This window comes from Podarcis melisellensis (assembly GCF_964234715.1).
Source record: "Podarcis melisellensis genome assembly, chromosome: 11".
Taxonomy (NCBI): domain Eukaryota; kingdom Metazoa; phylum Chordata; class Lepidosauria; order Squamata; family Lacertidae; genus Podarcis; species Podarcis melisellensis.
This window is the reverse complement of record NC_138543.1, coordinates 524,886-548,466: the sequence shown is the minus strand read 5'-3', so window position 1 is coordinate 548,466 and position 23,581 is coordinate 524,886. Positions and strand designations below refer to the sequence as shown.

The following is a 23,581-nucleotide window of genomic DNA, read 5'->3' as shown; positions in this document are numbered from 1 at the left end:
AGGTCTGAAATCACACACTACTCTTACCCATGGCTGGAGTTAACTATTATATACAGAATTAAATTCTTCTCACCAATATGATTTTATGGGAGCAACTCCAACCTACAGAAAGAACCACGGCTGCAATCCTAACCATGTCTACTCTGAAGTAAACCCCACTGAATTCAATGGAGCTTACTCTTGGGTAAGTGAAGTTAGGATTGTAGTCCAGATCATCACACCTGTAAAGTTTTAAAACATATTGGATTCTCTGGAGTTAAGGGATACCCATTTTTAATACAGAACAGTCTGAAAATTATTTAGTAAGAATCTGTAAAATTCTTTATCTTTCCTTTGTGGAAAAGTGTGAATACATGAACATTTATTACTGAACAGTAAAGAATTAACAAAACTTCTGCAGGATGCTGTATTTTGAAAAATAAGAAATCAAAATTTGTATTGACGTTCAACATGCACTTATGTCACAACATGAAGGATGCAAGAAATAGACAGCAATGAAAGTATTTTTTTTTTCAAAAGCTCACAAATATAATTGATTCCAGGGCTGTCTTAAAAAACGAAACACACAGGCATAAACAATAACAGCTGAAGACTGCTGTCCACCCGAGGTGACAAGATGTGGTCTCCCAAGCATCACTGGGTGTCACGACTAAAATACCTGTCAGCTGTTTATAGTGATTACTCATGCAATATACAGCAAGGGCCACAGAATCTATTGATTTCTTTCTCAAATGCCTTAATAGTTTTTCAACTAAACTGAAATAGGATTTGTGTATAACAGAAACAGAATCAATGTTATTTCTTTTGAAGAAAATTATTTTACCATTACAATTATTTTGCTTTGAAATGCAGAGTGTCAGTCTCCTTAACACGAAACAATTGAATTGCAAAAAGGAATTTTATTCACCCTCCTAGCCAACAGCTCAGAGGTTTAATTAAAATGGCCCATAAAATATTTAGGCAGCTTTTATTCATCACAATGACTGTTTAGGCTTTATTTTTTGCAAGGACTATGTACTGCTGGACTATATGCAACTTCAAGAAGGGTTTAAAAAGCATATTATACTAGAGTACATTTGATTTCACTGAAGCCCCCAAGGGGCTAGAATTAAATAAGAAAGATTCCATCTAGATTCTGTATCTTGTTGTAAGTCTAGACACACAGCTTTTCCCATGGAAAACAGGGCATACAGCCAAATCCTAAATATGAATTCTTAAGCAATTTTTTTTTATCCTGCCTTTCTCAGATTAGCTTTTAGACCAAATATAATTATAGCTGTTGTGGGCTGGTCTGAGATGTTTTGTCACAGTAAGCAAAATGCTCAAAAAGGTAAAGGTACCCCTGCCCGTACGGGCCAGTCTTGCCAGATTCTAGGGTTGTGCGCTCATCTCACTCTATAGGCCGGGAGCCAGCGCTGTCCGCAGACACTTCCGGGTCACGTGGCCAGCGTGACAAGCTGCATCTGGCGAGCCAGCGCAGCACACAGAACACTGTTTACCTTCCCGCTGGTAAGCGGTCCCTATTTATCTACTTGCACCCGGGGGTGCTTTCGAACTGCTAGGTAGGCAGGCCCCTGGGACCGAACGACGGGAGTGCACCCCGTTGCGGGGATTCGAACCGCCAACCATGCGATCGGCAAGTCCTAGGCGCTGAGGTTTTGCCCACAGCGCCACCCGCATCCCTCTTATGCTCAAAGCCACCCCCAAAGTCGCCACAGAAGTGTCCCCTCACCTGCCCCCACGCTACTGCCAATGCAGCAGCAAGGGCGCAGCAGTGAAGGCAACAGTACTGTGGCAGCAGTGTGAGCCAAGGTGTAGCAGGGCTGGGGGGCAGATCTGCCACCCAAGGCAAATGGCTTCACCACGCCTCACTGACAAGCCACTCCTGGATACCATAAATGTTTGTGTGACTAGAGGTTTGAGAGGAGCAAGAAGATTTTGCATTGATGTTGCTCTTTAGGTTTCAAAAAATGCTCTCTCTGTTTGTGGTTGGCTAGTGTGAGAACAGGATGCTGGACTAAATGGGTCTTTGGCCTGATCCATCAGGTTCTTGAATTGTAGGGGTTATAAAAAGCACTATTGACAGAAAGGATGGTTGTTGTGGAATCACCTTTGGCTACTCTTGTTTCCTGACAATTTCATTCTTTTTCTTTTGTATCCAAGCTACATCTACATCCTGACAGACAGGCACAACGGAATACCCAATGCATTTCTGCTCATCTCATAAAGAAAAATTTCAACCCAGATTCTCACAACACAATCCTAACCACATCCTACTGAATTCAATGGGGCACTCTTAATCCACCCCCTTCCCCAAATTATATTTACCTGGATCTGCCAATCCAGTTGTCTCTAGCAAGATGTAGTCAAACTTGCCTTTCTTCTGCATTAAATTTTCAATAGCCTTCAAACCATTGTCCCTGAGGAAAAAAGAAATCATTTAAAAGGAATTATCTTTATTGCTATTTATGCTACAGTACTTTCTATTTTTTTAAATGATATTTATTAACAGTTTAAAGACTATAAAAGAAAAAGAAAAAATGAATTCAACAAAACAATACAACACAAAAACTAAAACACTACATATCACACTAAAACATTAAATTAACAAAACACAAGAAACACAATTTAGAACACATTCATAATTTCCGTAGCTTATCTTTCATTCACTTGTTTCCACGACCTCCTCACACCTCCCTTTTTGTATTCCACTTCAATTAACTGTTTCTGCAATTCCTTTCCATCTTCCTCAGTTTTCTGTCCTGTAATTTATCTTAACCTATTCTAACCTTTCCCCCCCCTTTAATACATTAAAAAACTATTTGTACTTAATTCCTTATAACCTTTCTGCTAAAGCCATATAACTTCATTTCAACATTTTTCTAACATTTATTAATTTTACAGTATTTCTGTAAATAATCTTTGAATTTTTTCCAATCTTTTTCCACCGACTCTTCTCCCTGGTCTCGGATTCTGCCAGTCATTTCTGCCAGTCCATTTCAACAGCAAGTTATACATTCTTGACAAATTCTTAATTTTGGGATCTAACAATTCTGTTTCCAATTTTGATTTTTCCACCTGGAAGCCAACTTTTTTCTCCAAGTTATATGCCTCCATTATTTGGTAATAATGGAGCCAATCTCGCACTCTGTTTTTCAATTTTTCAAAGCTCTGCAGTTTTATTCTGTCTCCATCTTGTTCTAGAATTTCCCAATATTTCGGCCATTTGGGCTCCATATTGAGTTTTTTCTGAGCCTTCGCTTCCATTGGTGACAACCATATTGGGGTTTTATTTTCTAACAAATCCTTATATCTTATCCAAACATTAAACAGTGCTTTTCTGACAGTATGATTTTTAAATGCTTTATGTGCTTTTACCTTATCATACCACAAATAAGCATGCCAACCAAATACATTGTTGAAACCTTCTAAGTCCAGCACATCAGTGTTTTCAAGAAGCAGCCATTCTCTCAGCCTCTACAGTACTTTTTAAATGAAACACAATACTATCCTAAAACCTATTTAGTATCCAAATTAGAAATCTACATGGTAATAAATTTTATTATAATTCACTCATAGAACTTTGTTATTAGGCAGTAAAAAGTGTAGCAAAGTGTAGCAAATAAATAAAATAATAAAAAAATAATAAGTTCATCAGGGCTTTTAAAAAACTTTTACAAACTACAGTACCTCATACCCTGTAATTGGAAGCTTGTTTTAAAAATCCATCCTAATTTTTTTTTTAAGTGCTTCCACATATCCAACCTTCAGCACATTTCTGCTATCTTGCATCTTCTTCAGTATACAGTGGTACCTCAGGTTAAGTACTTAATTCATTCCAAAGGTCCGTACTTAACCTGAAACTGTTCTTAACCTGAAGCACCACTTTAGCTAATAGAGCCTCCTGCTGCCGCTGCGCTGCTGGAACACAATTTCTGTTCTCATCCTGAAGCAAAGTTCTTAACCTGAAGCACTATTTCTGGGTTAGCGGAGTTTGTAACCTGAAGCGTATGTAACCTGAGTTACCACTGTATTCATTGGTTTCAATATGAAATCATTAAAAAAGCAACTAATTTTCAGGTTTGGTCCTACAGAGGCTAATGTTATTTATTTAAAACACAAATGAATTTGATTCATCTAGCTCAGCTTGCAAAAAATATTATTATTAAGTCTCCCTATAAGCCATTTTTCTCATATTAAAAAAGAATAGGAATAATGAGAAAATGTACACAAAATCAAAGTCCTTGATGCTTCTGAGCTTCCTGAAGGAGGCAGTGGTAAGGCCCCATCCCCAGAAGACCTTCTCGACACAGAGGTATTGAATAATGCCTGGACAAAAATGCCCCCTTTTGCATGGTGAGCTCCAACAGCATCTGAATGAAGCTGTCCAGACACATTTCAATCTGGACTCAGACCCAGGTTCAGAATTAAATAGATTTGGTCTCTCAAACTGATGACCTTTCTGAAGAAAGGGATGGAGGACTGTGACCCTGTTAATTCTCCTCAATCTCTCCATGGCTTTTTATGCAACTGATCCTGTATTCTCCTAGGCCAGCTTCTGTGGGCTGGGAGTTGGAAACACCATACTACAAGACCTCTGCTTTTATTCGCAAGACCAACACCAAAGAGCAGCACTGGGAGACCTTTGTTTAGTTCCCTGGCACTTGTGCTGTGGGGTCCTGCAATCCCATCTTATCTCTACAGCTTTTTAGCATTTATATGAAGCAGTTGAGATCTGTTGCCCAGCAGCTTGGAGTATAGTACCATCAGTATGTTGATAACATGCAACAAGTCAGGTGATAGACTGGTATCTGGAGGCAGCAATGGATTCATGAGGACCAATAAATGGAAGCTGAATCCTGGTAAGATGAAGAGATTGATGTTGAGTGGTTCCTCGTGTTGGGAGATGTCTGTTCTGAAGAGAGATCCTTCTTCTGATGTTTGTAACTTGTGGCTGTTGTTGGAGTCATCACTGCCACTTGGAACCTAGGTGTCTTTTGTGGCAAAGGAACACCTATGCCTATCTCTGGCTGGTTCACTAGCTTTTTCTTTACCTGAAGCAAGATAGCATGGCTATAGTACTAAGTGCTCTTACAACCTCTTGCTTAGACTACTGTAAAGCTCTCAACTTGGGGCTGTGGTGGTTTTAAAAACTCCAGGTGGTGCAGAATGTGACCTCCAGCTTGTTGACTGGCTCCACAAAATGGGATCATGGAATAGCTCAGTCAGTAGAGCAAGAGACTCTTAATCTCAGGGTAATAGCACAGAACAGGCGCTCTTGAATAATGGCACCCCAAATGCAGAGCTCCCTCCCCACATTTGTCCTCTACTGTTTTTAGGCATCAGCTTAAGTTGCATTTGTTACTTCAGACCTATGGGAATTGATCATAGAATCATAGAGTTGGAAGAGACCACAAGGGCCATCGAGTCCAACCCCCTGCCAAGCAGGAAACACCATCAGAGCACTCCTGACATATGGTTGTCAAGCCTCTGCTTAAAGACCTCCAAAGAAGGAGACTCCACCACACTCCTTGGCAGTAAATTCCACTGTCAAACAGCTCTTACTGGCAGGAAGTTCTTCCTAATGTTTAGGTGGAATCTTAGATGTATGATCTCAACTGCTGCTAGACTGTTTGATCTTTGAGGTCTTTTTCTGATACTTATTTTCTTTATTGTTGGCTCTTATATTCACTGTGTTTTAAGTAGGTTGCTATGTACTGCCCTGGGAATCTTTGGGTTGAAGGCAGAACACAACTTTAATAAACAGCAATATATTATGTATTTTTTTTAACACTGGAATTCTCACCAACTGGTTCCTGCCACAGGAGAACTACTTAATAACTACAGGAGAATCATGCTGAACTATGAAGACACATGAGTTAAAAGGAAAAGGATCAATTTTAAAGTCAGTGGTTGTTGTTTTAAAAGGTGAAAGGTAAGGTAAAGGACCCCTGGACAGTTAAGTCCAGTCGAATGTGACTATGAGGTGCAACACTCATCTCCGCTTTCAGGCCGAGGGAGCCGGCATTTGTCTGCAGACAGCTTTTCCGGGTCATGTACTGGTATGCTTTCGAACTGCAAGGTTGGCAGGAGCTGGGTTTGCAAACTAATGGGAGCTCACCCCGTTGTGTGGATTTGAACTGCCGACCTTGCGATTGGCAAGCTCAAGAGGCTCAGTGGTTTAGACCACAGTGCCACATGGGTCCTTTACCTTACCTTAAAAAAACCCCTTACTTTACAGAACAGCATAGACATCCATTTCTGAGTTCCAGCCATTCTTCATAGAGTTCTCCACCCTGACTTACAGCCAAGGATTTTTCCAAGGCGCTTCCTGAAAATACAAGAAAAATACTACCGTAACATTGTATCTTACACTCAATTTTCATTCTGTCTGATAAACGTGAGAGAGCAGGCACAATGATCAAAACTCCAGCAGTGACAAAGCAGAATCCAAAATGTCTTGGCTTATATTCTTCTCGGACTAAGACATTATACCTTTAGCCAAGGGTGGCCAAAAAAATCCTAGTCTAAGTCCAAATCAAACTCCATTTTAATTAGGCTGAGAACCTTTCATACTTCATACCGTCTTATACTTCAGTTATAACATACCGTATTTTTCGCCCCATAGGACGCACCGGCCCATAGGACGCACCAAGTTTTTTTGGGGGGAAATAAAGAAAAAAAATTTATTTCCCCCCCCCAGGCGCTTGTGGGGCCGGCTGCGCCTCCCAGCTGTCCCCGGAGCTTGCGGGGCAGGCAGCGGGGAGAAGCGCTCTTCTCCCCGCCGCCCGCCTGCAGATCAGGTCCGGGGACAGAGGGAGGACGCGCTGCGCCTCCCAGCTGTCCCCGGAGCTTGCGGGGCAGGCAGCGGGGAGAAGCGCTCTTCTCCCCGTCGCCCGCCTGCAGATCAGGTCCGGGGACAGAGGGAGGACGCGCTGCGCCTCCCAGCTGTCCCAGAGCTTGCGGGGCAGGCAGCAGGGAGAAGCGCTCTTCTCCCCGTCGCCCGCCTGCAGATCAGGTCCGGGGACTGAGGGAGGACACGCTGCGCCTCCCAGCTGTCCCCGGAGCTTGCAGGGCTGGCGGCCGGGAGAAGCACGCGTCTCCCCGCCGTCAGCCTCCAAACCACATCGGAAGACAGCGGGATGGCGGCGTTCCGCCTCCCCGCTGTCCCCCAACCTTGTGGGACTGGCGCTGCGGCTCTCCTGAAGCCTGGAGAGTGAGAGTGGTCCGTGCGCACCGCCCCCTCTCGCTCTCCAGGCTTCAGCGAAAGCCTGCATTCGCCCCATAGGACGCACACGCATTTCCCCTTCATTTTTGGAGGGGAAAAAGTGCGTCCTATAGGGCGAAAAATACGGTACTAACATGAATAAGAGGTAAAAGGAAAATATAGTAAGAAAGAGGAAACTCTTCAGACAATTTGTATTGCTGAGCCTCTCCTCTAAACTAGATGAAGACCATGGATTGATGTCTGAATGAAGACATGACAAGTGAGGTGTGCACCTTTTACTAAACAAAATGGGAATTCAGGTAGGGTTTAATTTTGTTCCACACCTCATAAAGAGCAGTCTAGATTATAATATCCTAAAACAATGCCATCCCAGCTGATCAAACAAGGTACTTCATACCTTGAAAAGTCAGCTGAGAACCTTTGTGCTGGTTGAAAATACTATTTATTCAGCCTACAGGGATTAGTCTAATACCAAAGAGCACCCAAACATATACGGCTGGGTGAGCAGATGTACATGTTTCTAAGCAACAATTGTACTTCAAATAATTTAAAAGATAAAAAATGAGTTTTTTCCTCTCTCAAGGATGTAAGTGTGCAAAGTGTTTCAAGAACATTTTTATTTTTACAAGATTTAGGCTCTGATATATAAAACCTTTTTGTTTTATGCATAGTTATACATACCTTCACCAAATTCATTTAGAATAATTGCTATCCTCTTGTTGTGCTGTTCTGTCAAAATATAATTAAGAAGAGTGGTTTTTCCAGCACCTAAAAAAACAGAACAAACTTTTTATTCAAAGAAAATGCATAAATACATATACATATACAACTTAGAAATAAAAATATGCTTTCAAATAGAACTTTACAGACAGTGACCAGAACATCCTGAAATGTTAATCTTAATTTCTGATCTCTTCACAAACATTGCACATATTATCTTAAGATGGACCTCATGTTCTTAATATAAATTTATGGGACACAGCACATTTTTCAAGTTACACTAAAAACATTTCTTTCTTTGCTTCATCATGTAATTTTAACACCCTGTATATGTGTGTGTTTTGATCACTACAAACTCATTTCCCAGTATTTATAAACAACTACAGTGGTGCCCCGCAAGACGAAAAACCCGCTAGACGAAAGGGTTTTCCGTTTTGGAGGCGCTTCGCAAAACAAATTTCCCTATGGGCTTGCTTCGCAAGAAGTAAGCCCGTAGGGAAATCTCCGGGGACCTCTTTTAAATGCTAGCGGTGGGGAGCAAAGCCTTTTCCCGCCCTCCGGCCTTCAGAAGAGGTCCAGGAAGGCCGGCGGGGGCGAAAGGCTTTGTCCCCACCGCCAGCATTTTAAAAGCAGTCCGGGATAGCAGGGAAGCGCTTCCCGCTATCCCGGATGGCTTTTGAAGGCGGGGGGGGGAGCAAAGACTTTCGCCCCCGCTGGCCTTCCTGGACCTCTTCTGAAGGCCGGAGGGGGGGGGGAAAGGCTTTGCGTTTCTCCGCTGTCCCGGAGGGCTTTTGAAGGCAGGCGGGGGGAGCATTCTCCGCTGTCCCGGGGCAATTTAAAAGCCCCCGGACGGCTTTTGAAGGCAGGCGGGAGGGGAGCAAAGACATTTGGCCGCCACCCGCCTTCAGAAGAGGTCCTGGACCTCTTCTGAAGGCTGGCGGGGGGCAAAAGTCTTTGCTCCCCCCTGCCTGCCTTCCCGGGAGAGCGGAGAAACGCAGCGCTGCGTTTCTCCGCTGTCCCGGGAAGGTAGGCGGGGGGGAAGCAAAGACTTTCGCCCCCCGCCGGCCTTCAGAAGAGGTCGGGGGACGGACTGTCCCCGGACCTGGTCTGAAGGCGGTTTCCATAGGAACGCATTAATTGATTTTTAATGCATTCCTATGGGAAACCGTGCTTCGCAAGACGAAAAACTCGCAAGACGAAAAGACTTGCGGAACGAATTAATTTCGTCTTGCGAGGCACCACTGTACACCGAACAATGGAAAACTCCTAGATTGGATATCATGGCATATCTTCAGAAACTTATGAAACCAACTTTGAAAGTAGGAAATAAACTTCAATGTACTTTGGTCAAATTTCTGGGGGCTAAAAAAAATGCAATTTTAATAAGTTCTTGATTCAATTAAAGTTATAGAAATGTCTTTGAGGTAAAAATAATGATGTTTCTTAGTGGTCAAGAAGCGCACCATGACTCTACCCCCTTCAAAGATGCCAAGGCACCATCATCACCTTGCTGTCATAGAACTCAAAAACTTATCTGTGATAGCAATTTAGCCCTGTACAGATGCTCCAATCCTGCAAAGCAGGGAATCAGCATCATGACTGATATTTGCATCTTGACTTCTGATTTACCTAGAGATTATACAATGCATGTAAGCTTCTGTGCAAATTAGGTGATGGGCTGCTGCAAACTAATTCTCCATCTCACAAAGAGAACCAGTATAAGGCATTTCTTTGCTTCTAAATGCAGGCTTGATGCTCCAGCAACTGACCTGAACATCCTTGCTCTCTAATCATATCACGTCAACAGCACAGGGATTTAATTCATAACAAAATTTACTTATTTTTTTACATTAGTTTAAATTTCTTACATGAACTCTACTATACTCTTCTCTAGTATAGAGCATATACAAGGAAAACAAGACAAGTGCAAAAATTGATGTAATACTACTTTTAAATAAAACAAAGCATAGTTCCATATAATAATAAAAATGCATTATTAAGCACCCTACAGTGACAATTTGGCATACAGTTTATTACCTAAATAGCCAGTAATAATGGTAACAGGAATCTTATATGGAATATCCTGTCCTGCATGGTCATTTATCTGCTGTTCTCTTATTGGAATCAGCTCAGGGCAATCCTCTTCTTCCTCCACAGTAGAGCCTTCCATTTCTGAGTCACTATAACCACCTGCCAATCAAAGACAACAGTTAAAACCAATGGGGAAGGGCTCAAGAAGGGAAGCCTTTAAACAATAGGAACCAGAGGGCTGTGAATAAGAGACCCTGAAACCCTAACTCTTCACAACCATGTGTGCTATGCCTCATTTTTGCCCCTCACATATTCCTCATTGAAGCATCATGCAGTTTCCCCCTAAATCTATATAAAAGCCAGTCTCCTACCTTGCAGCACAATAAAGCAAAACAATCCAGAATGGAGCCATTCAGATAGGAAGAGGCCAGTTGCTCAATGCCTTAGGTTTCAATCACTGCATCACTAAGAGCAGGACTTGGTGTGAAGAAGTGTTCCACTTTACTTTCTCCCACAATACTAAATGGCTGCCATTCACTCCTATGGGATCAGGTCAGGTTCTGCACTTGAACACAGCCTCACAGCAAGGAAAAACCTGCAGACCATGTGATCGCTGACATCAACACTGTGTGCAGTACCTACCTCCACTGAAGGCATAGCTGGGGGGGGGGGGGGAGGGACATGCACCTGTCACCATCTGCCTGGCTCTCTTGCAGATTTGGAATGCCTCAACAACAGTTGTTTTAAACTACTTTCTTTTGACCCCAAGTGTTCAGAAAATTCTGTCAAAATCCTCAATCACTGAAAACTAGGAAGTTACATCAGGGAGAATCTTTCATGCGGCTGAAATATTTTGCAAAATTACAAAGAACATTATTTTTTCCATCTTATTTTTAAAAGTCTAAAGTAAAATATTTAATGAAAGTATTTTGCAAAAATATATTCTGATTATATCTACTTTTAGTTTAGCGTTTTTATTTGTTTACTTGATTGGGGGGAGGCCGCTGCCCCCCCCAACCCTTCCTTAGTAAAGGGCAAATATCCAGTGCTCCAGACGGCACATTCAGAGGGTGTTCTCACCAGGGGCGAAAGCTGCCCTCCATTTACTGAGAGGAGCGAGGCCTGGAGGCTGAAGAATAATGTCGTCACCCTTTTCGACTCTTCGGAGCCAGAGATAATGCCTGAGGTGAGGATTAGAAACGCCAAGCAGATTCCGAATCGGGTCCCCGAAGGCGGGGGGTCGGGTCCCGCGGCGGAATTCCTCGCTCCTTCGCGACCCCAAAGGAGATCCGGAAGCCCCGCGCAGATCTCGCGGGACCCCGCTGCGCGAGGAAGCCCCGCCACACTCTGCACATGCGCAGGAGTTCGTGCAGAAGAGGCACCTATTGGACGGACAGCCGCCCTGCCTTCTCTCGCGCACCTGCAAGCTCCGCCCCGTCGCCTCCTACCCAGCCAAGCACGCATGCGCGCCTCAGCTTCCTTCCCAGGCGAGGAACGTCGGTTCCTTCCTGCTGCGAAGGGCCGCGTCATCGGAGACGTCAGAGGGCATCTTGGCCTGTCGGCATCGGCGTCACAGGAAGAAGGTTCGGGGAGGCAGCGGACCCCTCCTCTCACTCAAGGAATTCTGGGCCCTGTAGTTTACAGAGCTTCAGCTCCCGGCGAAACTTCACAAACCAGAATTCTATAATTGCACCTTTTTAAAAAGAAACACACACACCCTTCAGTGAATTAAAAAAAAAGATTTTAAAATCAATTGTGAAAGACTTGGGTGCTTGGGTGGATTGTTCTGCGCGGCAATACCAGGAAGGAGCACAGTGGGGTGGATGCTCCTGCAGAAAAGGTGCTTTGCCCATAGCTAAGGGTGGAAAGAGCAATGGGTTGGTAGCATTAGAAGCACCCATCTGAAATGGCAAATTCTTCCATCCAGCCATATGGAGCTATGCTCCATTCCTGAATCAGAGAAGCTGGTTATAGTTTTGTCATAGCTGCCAACTTTCAGATTTGAAAATAAGGGATCAGCAGCCTCGAAAATAAGGGATCAGCAGCCTCACCTGTACCGGGGACAGTCTACGGGTTATCTAACAATCTGGGATAGCAGCGGGAAGCAGCGGGAAACAGCGCTGGAATAAGGGGATTTCCCACAAAAAAAGGGAAGGTTGACAGCTATGAGTTTGGTTTTCACGTGGCTTTGAAAAAGTGCCAATAGTCTCCAAATCAGCCCCACACGGAAAGACGGCTGCTCATGAACACTGCTTCGTGTGAGTCCCGCCAGGCAAACTGTGAGTGGGGGTGTAGCAAGGGCAGGGCCGCAGGGGTGGCTGGCCATCAATGGTCAGAGAGAATTGAGCGGAGGCAGGGCCCAGTGAAAGCAAGGAAGATTTTATTTTTCATTTGCAACAGAGGAGTGAGGAGGACCTGGAACAAGGGTGTGCAATAACTTTTAAAGATTTTGAAAATTGCCCAGTCCCTTGGTCAAAGACTACCCAAAAGTATCATACACATGTCACAGAAAAAGGCAGTCTAAAACAGAAATTCAAAAATGTGGCTTGTCTCCTGTCTGACAAAATTGGTCACCGGTGGCCTCTTTTGAGATGGTAAATACCTTAGTTCTTGAATCCAGGTAACAGGCAGTGAATGTCCTATGTGAGTGCCTGTAGGCAGTTGGAGGATGGATAATAATAATTTCCCAGGACATTCTATACAAGATCTCAAAGTAGCTGTTTTACTACAAAGGAATTTCAGAAATAGACTGGAAAGAGAAGCTGCTGAATTGCAACTTATTACCAAACTTAAAACCATGGAGAGACCTGGTCTGAACAAAGACATTGGATTCTTATCTCATTATACATGACAAAGCCATTTTTCACCTTCTCACCCCTTGCTTTTTCCTGTAAGACCTATTGCAGTCCTTAAGAGTCAACAGGCTCATCACAGCTATCTGCCAATCACCCATTCCCACCACCCTTCTGAGTAATACCCCTCCCCACCTTCTCACTATATAGAAGGGTCTGGTAACTTCTGTTTCAGTGTATCTGAAGAAGTGTGCATGCACACGAAAGCTCATACCAAGAACTAACTTAGTTGGTCTTTAAGGTGCTACTGGAAGGGGAAAAAAAATTGTTTTGGATAATAATAATTTATTTATACCCTGCCCATCTGGCGGGGTTTCCCCACCCACTCTGGGCGGCTTCCAATAAAGATTAAAAATACAATAAAACATCAGTCATTAAAAACTTCCCTAAACAGGGCTGCCTTCAGATTTCTTCTAAAGTCAGATAGTTGTTTATCTCTTTGACATCTGATGGGAGGGCGTTTCGTAGGGCGGGCGCCACTACCGAGTAGGCCCTCTGCCTGGTTCCCTGTAGCTTGGCTTCTCATAGTGAGGGAACCACCAGAGCTGGATCTCAGTGTCCAGGCAGAGCGATAGGGGTGGAGACGCTCCTTCGGGTGTACTGGGCCGAAGGCGTTTAGGTCTTTAAAGGGCAACACCAACACTTTGAATTGTGCTCGGAAACGTACTGGGAGCCAATGTAAGTCTTTCAAGACCGGTGTTATGTGGTCTCGGCAGCCTTTCCCAATCACCAGTCTGGCTGCCGCATTCTGGATTAGTTGTAGTTTCCGGGTCACTTCCAAAGGTTGCACCACGTAGAGCACATTGCAGTAGTCCAAGCCGGAGATAACTAGAGCATGCACCACTCTGGCGAGACAGTCCGTGGGCAAGTAGGGTCTCAGCCTGCATACCAGATGGACCTGGTAGACAGCTGCCCTGGACACAGAATTAACCTGTGCCTCCATGAACAGCTGGGAGTCCAAAATGACTCCCAGACTGAGCATCTGGACCTTCAGGTGAAGGAAAGCCTTGCTTCTGCACATGACTGTGGCCTGATGGGAAGTCTTGCTTCTAAGCTTCGCTTCTGCATATGATGCTGCGCAAACCGTTCTAAGCTGAAACATTCCTAGAATGTTCAGTTCACATTGAGTTCGTACCCTGACCTGTTCTTAATGCATAGCTGAACACATCTACAGATGAATGCTATATCAATCACTAGTAAAAGTTTAATAAGGAGGTTTTCACGCCTGTCCAATTCTGTGTTCCCTTTCCCACCCTTTAATCTATTGGTGATTAATGCTTATATGCAACCCTTGTATTGTATTTGTGTTAACCCATCAGCAATAAGCACATACGTGGCAATGCTGTAATATTCAATAAAAGGGACTCCCCGAGACATGCTCGAGAGATGCCTCCCATATGACACTCACCACTTGTCTGTCGTTATTTCAACCCAACATTCAGGGGCACAGTTGCCCTATTCAGGACCAGGGAGTCCCCCAAATCTGCCCGCCCCCTGTCCCCCAAGAACAGTACTTCTGTCTTGTTAGGATTCTATCTCAAGCCATTAAATCCATCCTCCAACCGCCTCCAGACACTCACAAAGGACATTCACTGCCTTCACTGGTTCCAATTTGAAAGAGAGGTAGAGCTGAGTGTCATCCACATACTGATGAACACCCAGCCGCAACCCCCGATGCTCTCTCCCAGCAACTTCATATAGATGTTGAAAAGCATGGGGGAGAGGACGGAACCCTGAGGCACCCCACAAGTGAGAGCCCAGGGGTCTGAACACTCATCCCCCTCCCCACCACTTTCTGAACACAGCCCAGGAGGAAGGAGCAGAACCACTGTATAACAGTGCTCCCAGCCCCTCTAGACGGTCCAGAAGAATGTGATGGTTGATGGTATCAAAAGCCACTGAGAGATCCAACAGAACTAGGAAACAGCTCTCACCTTTGTCCCTAGCCCGCTGGAGATCATCGAGCAGCACGAGCAAGGCAGTTTCAGTCCCATGATGAGGCCTGAATCCTGAATGGAAGGGATCCAAATGGTCCGCTTCTTCCAGGCGTGCCTGGAGTTGTTCAGCAACTACTCGCTCTATACCTTGCCCAAGAATGGAAGATTTGAGACTGGGTGATAGTTGGCCATATTGGCCAGGTCTAGAGATGTTTTTTTAAGATGCGGTTTAATGACTGCCTCTTCCAGCAGGTCTGGGAAAGCTCCCTCACAAAGAGAAGCATTCACCACCACACCAAGCCCATTGCCCAGCTCTTCCTGGCTCACTTTTATATGCTAGGATGGGCAAGGATCAAGGAGACAGATGGTCAGTTTCACTTGTCTAAGCAGCCTGTCCACATCCTTGGAGGTAACAGATTGGAATTGATTCCATGCAACTCAACCAGACGGGGCTCTAGCACTCTCCTACCCTGGCCCTGCTCCCATGGTGGAGTCTACCTTTTCCTGAAACTGAGTGACTTTATCTGCAAAAAACTTTGCAAAATCGTTGCAGGAAATATTTTACCAGACCCCGGTGGCAAACGTGGTTCAGTTAAATTGTGAACCACCTGAAAGAGTCTCCTGCTACTATTTTCTGCAGATGCAGTAGAGGTGGTGAAGGAAGTACACTTTGCCCTCACTATCACCACTTGGTAGGCTCGACGTTGAGCTCTAACCCATGTCTGGTCCGGTTCAAAATGAGTTTTCTGCCACCGGCAGCTCTCAGCTCCAGGGAAAACCATGGGGCTGTCCGGGCTCCATACAATTGGAGGGGGCGCTTTGGAGCAAGACAGTCGATAGTCCTGGTTAACTCTGCATTCCAGCGGGCCACCAGGGAATCAGCTGAAAGGCCATCAACATGGGATAAAGCATCCCTTACCACTCTCTGGAAACCATTTGGATCCATTAAGTTCCATGGGGCAGACCATCTGAATTGGTCCCACCTCCCTGCAGAGGGGAAGGGCCGCAGAGAAGTCCAGTTGCACCAGGAAGTGATCTGACCATCGCACTTCTTTTGTTTCGCTTTTACTTATTGTCAGATCACCCACATCCATAGAGGTAAACACCAGGTTTAAGGCATGTCCATGACTATGAGTTGGGTCAAACTTATTCAGGCACAGCCCCATGGAGACCATGCTTTCCACGGAGTCCCGAGCAGCCCCTTGTTGATGGCCTTTCAGCTGATTCCCTGGTGGCACGTTGGAATGCGGAGTTAACCAGGGCTATTGACTGTCTGGCTCCGAAGCGCCCTCTCCGATTGCATGGAGCCCGGACAGCCCCGTGGTTTCCCCCGGAGCTGAGGGTGATGAAACAATCGTTGAGACGGCTAGAGCGCCGGTGGCGGAAAACTCATTCTGAATCAGACCGGACACGGGTTAGAGCTCAACGTCGAGCCTACCAAGTGGCAATGGCGACGGCGAAGAGGGCCTTCTTCGCCGCCTCCATTGCATCTGCAGAAAACAGCAGCAGGAGACTTTTTCAGGTGGTTCGCAGTTTATCGGAACCACCTGTACCACCGGGGCCTGGTAGGGACCCCAAGATCTCCTGCAATGCTTTTGCAAAGTTTTTTGCAGATAAAATCGCTCAGATTCAGAAGGAGGTAGACTCCACCGTGGGAGCAGGGCCAGGGCGGGAGAGTGCTAGAGTTCTGTCTGGTCCTGTTATATGGGATCAATTCCAATCTGTTACCTCCGAGGATGTGGACAGGCTGCTTCGACGAGTGAAACCGACCACCTGTCTCCTTGATCCTTGCCCATCCTGGCTGATAAAAGCGAGCCGGGAAGGGCTGGGCGATGGGCTCTGCGGGGTGGTGAATGCTTCCCTCTGTGAGGGAGCCTTCCCAGACCCGCTGAAAGAGGCGGTCATTAAACCGCTTCTTAAAAAAACATCTTTAGACCCGGCCAATTTGGCCAACTATCGCCCAGTCTCAAATCTGCCATTCTTGGGCAAGGTGATTGAGCGGGTGGTTGCTGAACAACTCCAAGCACGCCTGGAGGAAACGGACCATTTGGATCCCTTCCAATCGGGATTCAGGCCTCACCATGGGACTGAAACTGCCTTGGTTGCGCTGGTTGATGATCTCCGGCGGGCTAGGGACAAAGGTGAGAGCTGTTTCCTAGTTCTGCTGGATCTCTCAGCGGCCTTTGACACCATCGACCATAACATCCTTCTGGACCGTCTAGAGGGGCTGGGAGCTGGGGGCACTGTCATACAATGGTTCCGCTCCTTCCTCCTGGGCCGTGTCCAGAAAGTGGCGGTGGGGGGTGAGTGTTCAGACCCCTGGGCTCTCACTTGTGGGGTGCCTCAGGGTTCTGTCCTCTCCCCCATGCTTTTTAATATCTATATGAAGCCGCTGGGAGAGATCATCAGGGGGTTTGGACTGGGTGTTCATCAGTATGCAGATGACACCCAGCTCTACCTCTCCTTTAAATCAGAACCAGTGAAGGCGGTGAAGGTCCTGTGTGAGTGCCTGGAGGCGGTTGGAGGATGGATGGCGGCTAACAGATTGAGGTTGAATCCTGACAAGACAGAAGTACTGTTTTTGGGGGACAGGAGGCGGGCAGGTGTGGAGGATTCCCTGGTCCTGAATGGGGTAACTGTGCCCCTGAAGGACCAGGTGCGCAGCCTGGGAGTCATTTTGGACTCACAGCTGTCCATGGAGGCGCAGGTTAACTCTGTGTCCAGGGCAGCTGTCTACCAGCTCCACCTGGTACGCAGGCTAAGACCCTACCTCCCCGCGGACTGTCTCGCCAGAGTGGTGCATGCTCTAGTTATCTCACGCTTGGACTACTGCAACGCGCTCTACGTGGGGCTACCTTTGAAGGTGACCCGGAAACTGCAATTAATCCAGAATGCGGCAGCTAGACTGGTGACTGGGAGTGGCCGCTGGGACCACATAACACCGGTTCTGAGAGATCTGCACTGGCTCCCAGTACGTTTCCGAGCACGATTCAAAGTGTTGGTGCTGACCTTTAAAGCCCTAAACGGCCTCGGTCCTGTATACCTGAAGGAGCGTCTCCACCCCCATCGTTCAGCCCGGACACTGAGATCCAGCGCCGAGGGCCTTCTGGCGGTTCCCTCATTGCGAGAAGTGAGGCTACAGGGAACCAGACAGAGGGCCTTCTCGGTAGTGGCGCCTGCCCTGTGGAACGCCCTCCCATCAGATGTCAAAGAGATAAAGAATCACCTGACATTCAGAAAACATCTTAAGGCAGCCCTGTTCAGGGAAGTTTTTAATATGTAATGCTGTACTGTTTTTAACACTGATTGGGAGCCGCCCAGAGTGGCTGGGGAAACTCAGCCAGATGGGCGGGGTATAAATAATAAATTATTATTATTATTATTATTATTATTATTATTATTATTATTATGTCGACGTGGATATTAAAATCCCCCAGGACAACCAATCTACGTGTCTCCAGGAGAACATCTGCCACGACCTGAAGCAGCTCGGGCAGGGAATCCTTGGTGCAGCAGGGAGGTCAGTATACCAAAAGGAATCCTGCACTGCCCCTATTGCCCAACTTCCAGAACATGCACTCAGAAAACTGGGTCTTCCCAATAGGATGCCTGGTGCAAGCTAATGACTTCCTAAAAATCACTGCAGCCCCCCCTCCCCACCCACATGACCTGGGTTGCTGTGCGTAAGAGAAACCTAGTGGACAAGCAGCAGCAAGAACAGGCCCATCGGCTTCACCCCACCAAGTCTCTGTTACACATGCCAGGTCAAGTAATGATGACGATAAAGTAATGAATGGCAGTGGTCTTATGAATCATTGACCTTTCATTGCACAGCAGCACCTTCAGGTCATGTGTTTCTCCCTTGCTGATTCCAGTATCCATCCGGTCAAGACCAGACCTGGAGGCAGGTATAGTCCTCAAACAGCGACTAAATCTGCTTCCTTGGTAATGATATGGTCTGGTCTTAGCGTAACTCCTCCTCCTACTTGTGACCACCGAGATCAGATGTCCCAGTGCCCCCCCCCCCCCCGTGGAACCTGCCCCAGTCATTCTGTTGGCTGGGGTGCACTCCCATCCAGCCTTGACCCCGCCCCTTAAAACAAAATGCAAACTATACAACAGCTAATACAACAATAAAAAACCAAACAAAACAGTAACAATTATACTAAAATTAATCCCCAACCAGTTGTTCATCCCATCCCCAACAAAGCAAAAGGGGAGGGGGGAAATTTAAAAAAACTTTAAATGCCACAGACACTTTAAGAACATTTTAAAACACATTAGACACTTGGAACAGGGAAGCAATCCGAAGGCAATATAATTGACTAACCTAGTATAGTTATTTTAAAATATTTCTATCCCACCTGTCCACATTTCAGCCTGTAAAGTGGTTATAAGAATGAATCACATATCCAGGATTCCTACTTGCTTAACAGAAATCGGGGGGGGGGGGTTGTTTGGTAATTTTGCTTCTCCTCGTGCCCTCTCCTAACCAAGGCTAGGTGGTGAGAACAAACGGGGAGAGCTGTAACCTTGAAGGACTGATAATAATAAGCTGAAATAACTATTGTTTTGAGAACAAGCCAGGAAACTGACTGGTATAGAAATAGTATAAAATAATTTAGAATAACCAGAAAACAGGCAGCCGCAGCTACAGCAACCAGAAGGGCATCTGTGCAGGACATACCTGATAGACCTGTCTCCCCAGAAATGGCAGACTTTTTCTTAGAATTTTTAAAAGATATGTTAAAATATCAGGAATTAATTGGCGAAATAATACGCAGGATGAATAAATTGAAAGTAAAACAAAGTGGAACTATGAGGGAAGTCCAGGGGAGTGGGGCAGAAAAAAATGGAAATATTTCATAAAGGATGTATATATTGAAAAAATAATAAAAACTATTTTAAAAAAAATATGTTAAAAGAAATGCAAAAACATTCTGAAAAGATGGTAGCAGAATTGGGAAAAAATACCAAGATGGTCACAGAGATGACCAATAAACTAGAGAATTTGACAAAAAGAAGAAGAATCTTTGGACCTCTCTGTGAAAGGTTTGGAGGCCAAATCTCAAAAAAATTGAAAGTGACAATACTGGTTTGAGAAAAGAGCAGGCAACAATAAGGGGGGAAATGGCAAAACTCTCTGGTAGGATCAGTCTGAAGACAGTTTAGCAGTTTTGGAGATGAGGCAGAAAGCACAGGTAGTGAGAATGAGGGGTGTGCCAGATGAGGGGGAAGAGGACCTCAAAGTTTATCTAGCCAAGGCAATTGCCAATTGGCTAGGTGAAGAACAGGATTACATTTTGGATGCAATTGACAGCTGTTTTGGGGCGAGGTCTAAATTGGTTAAGGCCAGGAAATTAGCTGGAGACTGTTTAGTGACTTCTAATTCCAAGAAGTTAAAGGAGGCTATAGTCCAAAATAATTATGCAAACAGACTCCAGATTGAAGAAAACCCGATTCTCATGCTGAAAGAAATTCCCGCTTGTTTGTTACAGAAACGAATTCAGTACAGATTCCTGACAGATGTTTTGAAAAGAGTCAACATACAATATAAATGGGAATTTCCAGAAGGAATTTCCTTTACATATAAAAGACAAAGACACAGATTTACCAACATAGATCAAGCACAGGACTTTTGGCGAAGACATATGAGAGATTGTGATAACCCATATACACCAACTGAACCAGAGGGAGCAACAGGAGGAATAGGAGAGGGGACAATGGGGGCAAATAGATAATTTCAATAATCAAGAAGAGAAGGAAAAAAGACTCTAGGAAAATATGGCAGATTTAAAAGTGTGGATTGGTATGTAAATGGTCTAAACAATAAAGCTAAAAGAAACAAAATTGAACATATAATTATAAAGCAAAATATAGATCAGAAGTCAGCAAACTTTTTCAGCAGGGAGCCAGTCCACTGTCCCTCAGACCTTGTGGGGGGGCCGAACTATATTTTGAATAAAAAGATGAACAAATTCCTATGCCCCACAAATAACCCAGAGATGCATTTTAAATAAAAGCACACACTCTACTGATGTAAAAACACCAGGCAGGCCCCACAAATAACCCAGAGATGCTTTTTAAATAAAAGGACACATTCTACTCATGTAAAAACACAGATTCCCGGACCATCTGCGGGCTGGATTTAGAAGGCGTTTGGGCCGGATCCAGCCCCCAGGCCTTAGTTTGCCTACCCATGATATAGATGTAATATGCCTACAAGAGACCCATGTAGCAAGAAGACATAAAAGAGTTTTAATTAATAAAAAGTTAGGAATGGAATTTATAACAGCAGACAAATAAAAAAGAGGCATGGTTTTGTACATTAAACAACAATCTGAGCCTTTAAAAAAAAGATGAGGAAGGAAGAGTGATTGCAGTACAGATAGTAGTACAAGTTGGAAAAATCCTATTAAATGGAATCTATGTCCAAACTTTTTCAAAGAGGGCCAGATTTGATGAAGTGAACAAGTTGACTTTTTAGGATTGAAGTGAAGCTTTCTGGGGGGATTTTCGCCCAGTTATTGAGCTTTTTTTAGAATTGAAGTTGTTGAGCTTTGGAAACATATTTTTTGTAATATGCTGATCAAAAAATGATCTTAATAGGTGATTTAAATAGGGTGTTTTCACTTGAAATGGACAGAACAATTATAAAAAAGAGACTAAAGAAGGGAGACTCCCAACAAGTTTGTTTTATTTGGCATACATTTGATAGATGTATGGAGAGTCAAACATCCTCTAGATAGAGAGTTCACGTTCTTCTCACATGTGTATGAAAGTAGTGCGAGAATTAATGCAATGTGGCTCTCTAAAGAATTAGAACTAAGAGTAAAAAAAACAGAACTATTGCCAAGAACATTATCAGACCACAATCCATGAATTATCATAGAATCATAGAGTAGGAAGAGACCACAAGGGGCATTGAGTCCAACCCCCTGCCAAGCAGGAAACACCATCAGAGCACTCCTGACATATGGTTGTCAAGCCTCTGCTTAAAGACCTCCAAAGAAGGAGACTCCACCACACTCCTTGGCAGCAAATTCCACTGTCAAACAGCTCTTACTGTCAGGAAGTTCTTCCTTATGTTTAGGTGGAATCTTCTTTCTTGTAGTTTGGAACCATTGCTCCGTTGTTATGGTTTTCAGAACTCAGAGGGTTAAAGAGTTCTGTGTGACGTCTGTCCATTCTGACGTGTGATTTGGAAGGTGGGAGGAGTTTTCCTCACTGTCTCTTTGTTCTTCGAGAGAGACGGCAGCCATAGTCATGAGTGCAAGAAGCCCGGGAGTGTCTGTCTGAGAGATGTTGATTTGTAAATATACTACTGCAATAAAGGACTGATAAATGAGCGCACAAGACTGGTGTGTTTGCATGGATCTAAGGAAGCAACAAGCAACAGTTTTTTCTCCGCTGTGTTTTACTCTGCAAGGCGTGACGGATGAAGCAGATCGGCGCAGCTTGAGGGAAACGTGCCGGACCGCTATAAGCTGCACCTAATTGGGGTCGTAAACCAATTAGTCACGCTTAATTATTCAACAGGTTATGGGACTAATTACCGTTATAAAACTGTTGCTGAGTCTGCCGGCGTGCTTTGAAGTCAGCTGGGTCAGCTGGGAAGACGCTACCAAAGCGGAGGTCTGCGTTCTGAGGCAAAGCAGCTGGCTGAAAGACGCTGATTTCTGCCTGATGCTGAGAGGCAGAGGAGTTTGCTGAAGGGATCGCTTCTTCAGAGACAGGTGCCGGAGAGCTGTTGATACGTGAGTACAGCTTGGGGCCCTGGGGAGAACATGGCGGACGGCCACGATTCATACGTAGTCCCATTTGAAAAATTGGACGGCAAAAATTGGCAAGAATGGAGCAGAAGGCTGAAGGCATGGCTGGTAGCGAAGCGGCTGTGGGAGGCTGTTCAGGGACCTCCACTACCCACACCAGCAGCAGGTGCTTCTGCGGCTGAGATTGCTGATGCTCGCAATTCACAGCGAAGGAATCAGAGAGCCCTGGGAGCTATTGTGCTTAGTTTGGATGGCTCACAGCTGCCTTTGGTAGAGGGGCTGGAGAATGCTTGTGAGGCCTATCAAGCGTTGGAAAGGGTGCACCACAGAACCACGGCTGGTGCAAAGATCCACACCACTAGACGCTTGTTTGAGATGAAGTTACGTCCTGGGGATAGCATCAGGAAGCATGTAACTGACATGCTGTCTGTGTTTAACCAGCTGAGGCTGTTGCAAGTGAACTTTACTGAGGAGCTGAAAGTGTACATTTTGCTCAGCTCCCTGGACAAGAGTTATGATAATTTGTGTCTAACTCTGGAGTTGATGGATCCCCAAACGTTGACGCTGAATTACGTCACAGGACGCTTATCGGATGAAGAAGAACGCCGCATCAGGGAGGGCAGAGCTGGCACAGGGAGCTCTGGCTGTAAGAGCGGAGCCAAGCCAGCAGAGTGCACGGTTCAGGCTTTTTCCGTTCGTCGTTGTTTCATTTGCAATTCAACTGACCATCTGCGTCGCTTTTGCCCCCACCGGAGCAGGGAGACGAGGCAGGATGTTGTCAAGGTCGCTTCTCATGGGAACCAGCCAGGTTTCCATGGCAACCAGCCCGGCAAGGGAGCCAGGCGTGGGAACACGCAGAGCGGACGTGCTAAAGACAATGAGGACGCTTATCAGCTAACAGCTAGTCTTGCAATGTTTGAGAACAGCTCTGAGAGAGACACTGAGCTCTGCTTTGTAATCGATTCAGGAGCTAATCGCAACCTGGTTCCAGAGACCCCTGCTGTCGAGATGTGGAATTGCAAGGCAATTCCAGCTGGAAAA

The 23,581-nt window shown here is 45.3% G+C and overlaps 1 protein-coding gene across 6 annotated transcripts in view; it reads right to left on the bottom strand.

The window, feature by feature from the left end:
• The window catches only part of LOC309380579 (zinc-regulated GTPase metalloprotein activator 1A-like), a 30,021-nt gene extending 18,598 nt beyond the window's left edge, over positions 1-11,423 (bottom strand). For 2 of the 6 annotated variants that reach the window (XM_081930719.1, XM_081930721.1), the window contains exons 1-5: positions 11,060-11,405; positions 9,986-10,138; positions 7,910-7,996; positions 6,235-6,331; positions 2,329-2,420 (exon numbers count right to left, since the gene is read on the bottom strand). In XM_081930719.1, the coding sequence (XP_081786845.1) occupies positions 2,329-2,420; positions 6,235-6,331; positions 7,910-7,996; positions 9,986-10,118 (409 nt within the window). In that variant the 5' untranslated portion in view covers positions 10,119-10,138; positions 11,060-11,405. Of the gene's footprint in view, positions 1-2,328; positions 2,421-6,234; positions 6,332-7,909; positions 7,997-9,985; positions 10,139-11,059 lie in introns of all 6 variants that reach the window. The other 4 variants (XR_014172987.1, XM_081930722.1, XM_081930720.1 and 1 more) reach the window with 4 other exon arrangements.
• Between the last annotated feature and the right edge of the window lie 12,158 nt (positions 11,424-23,581).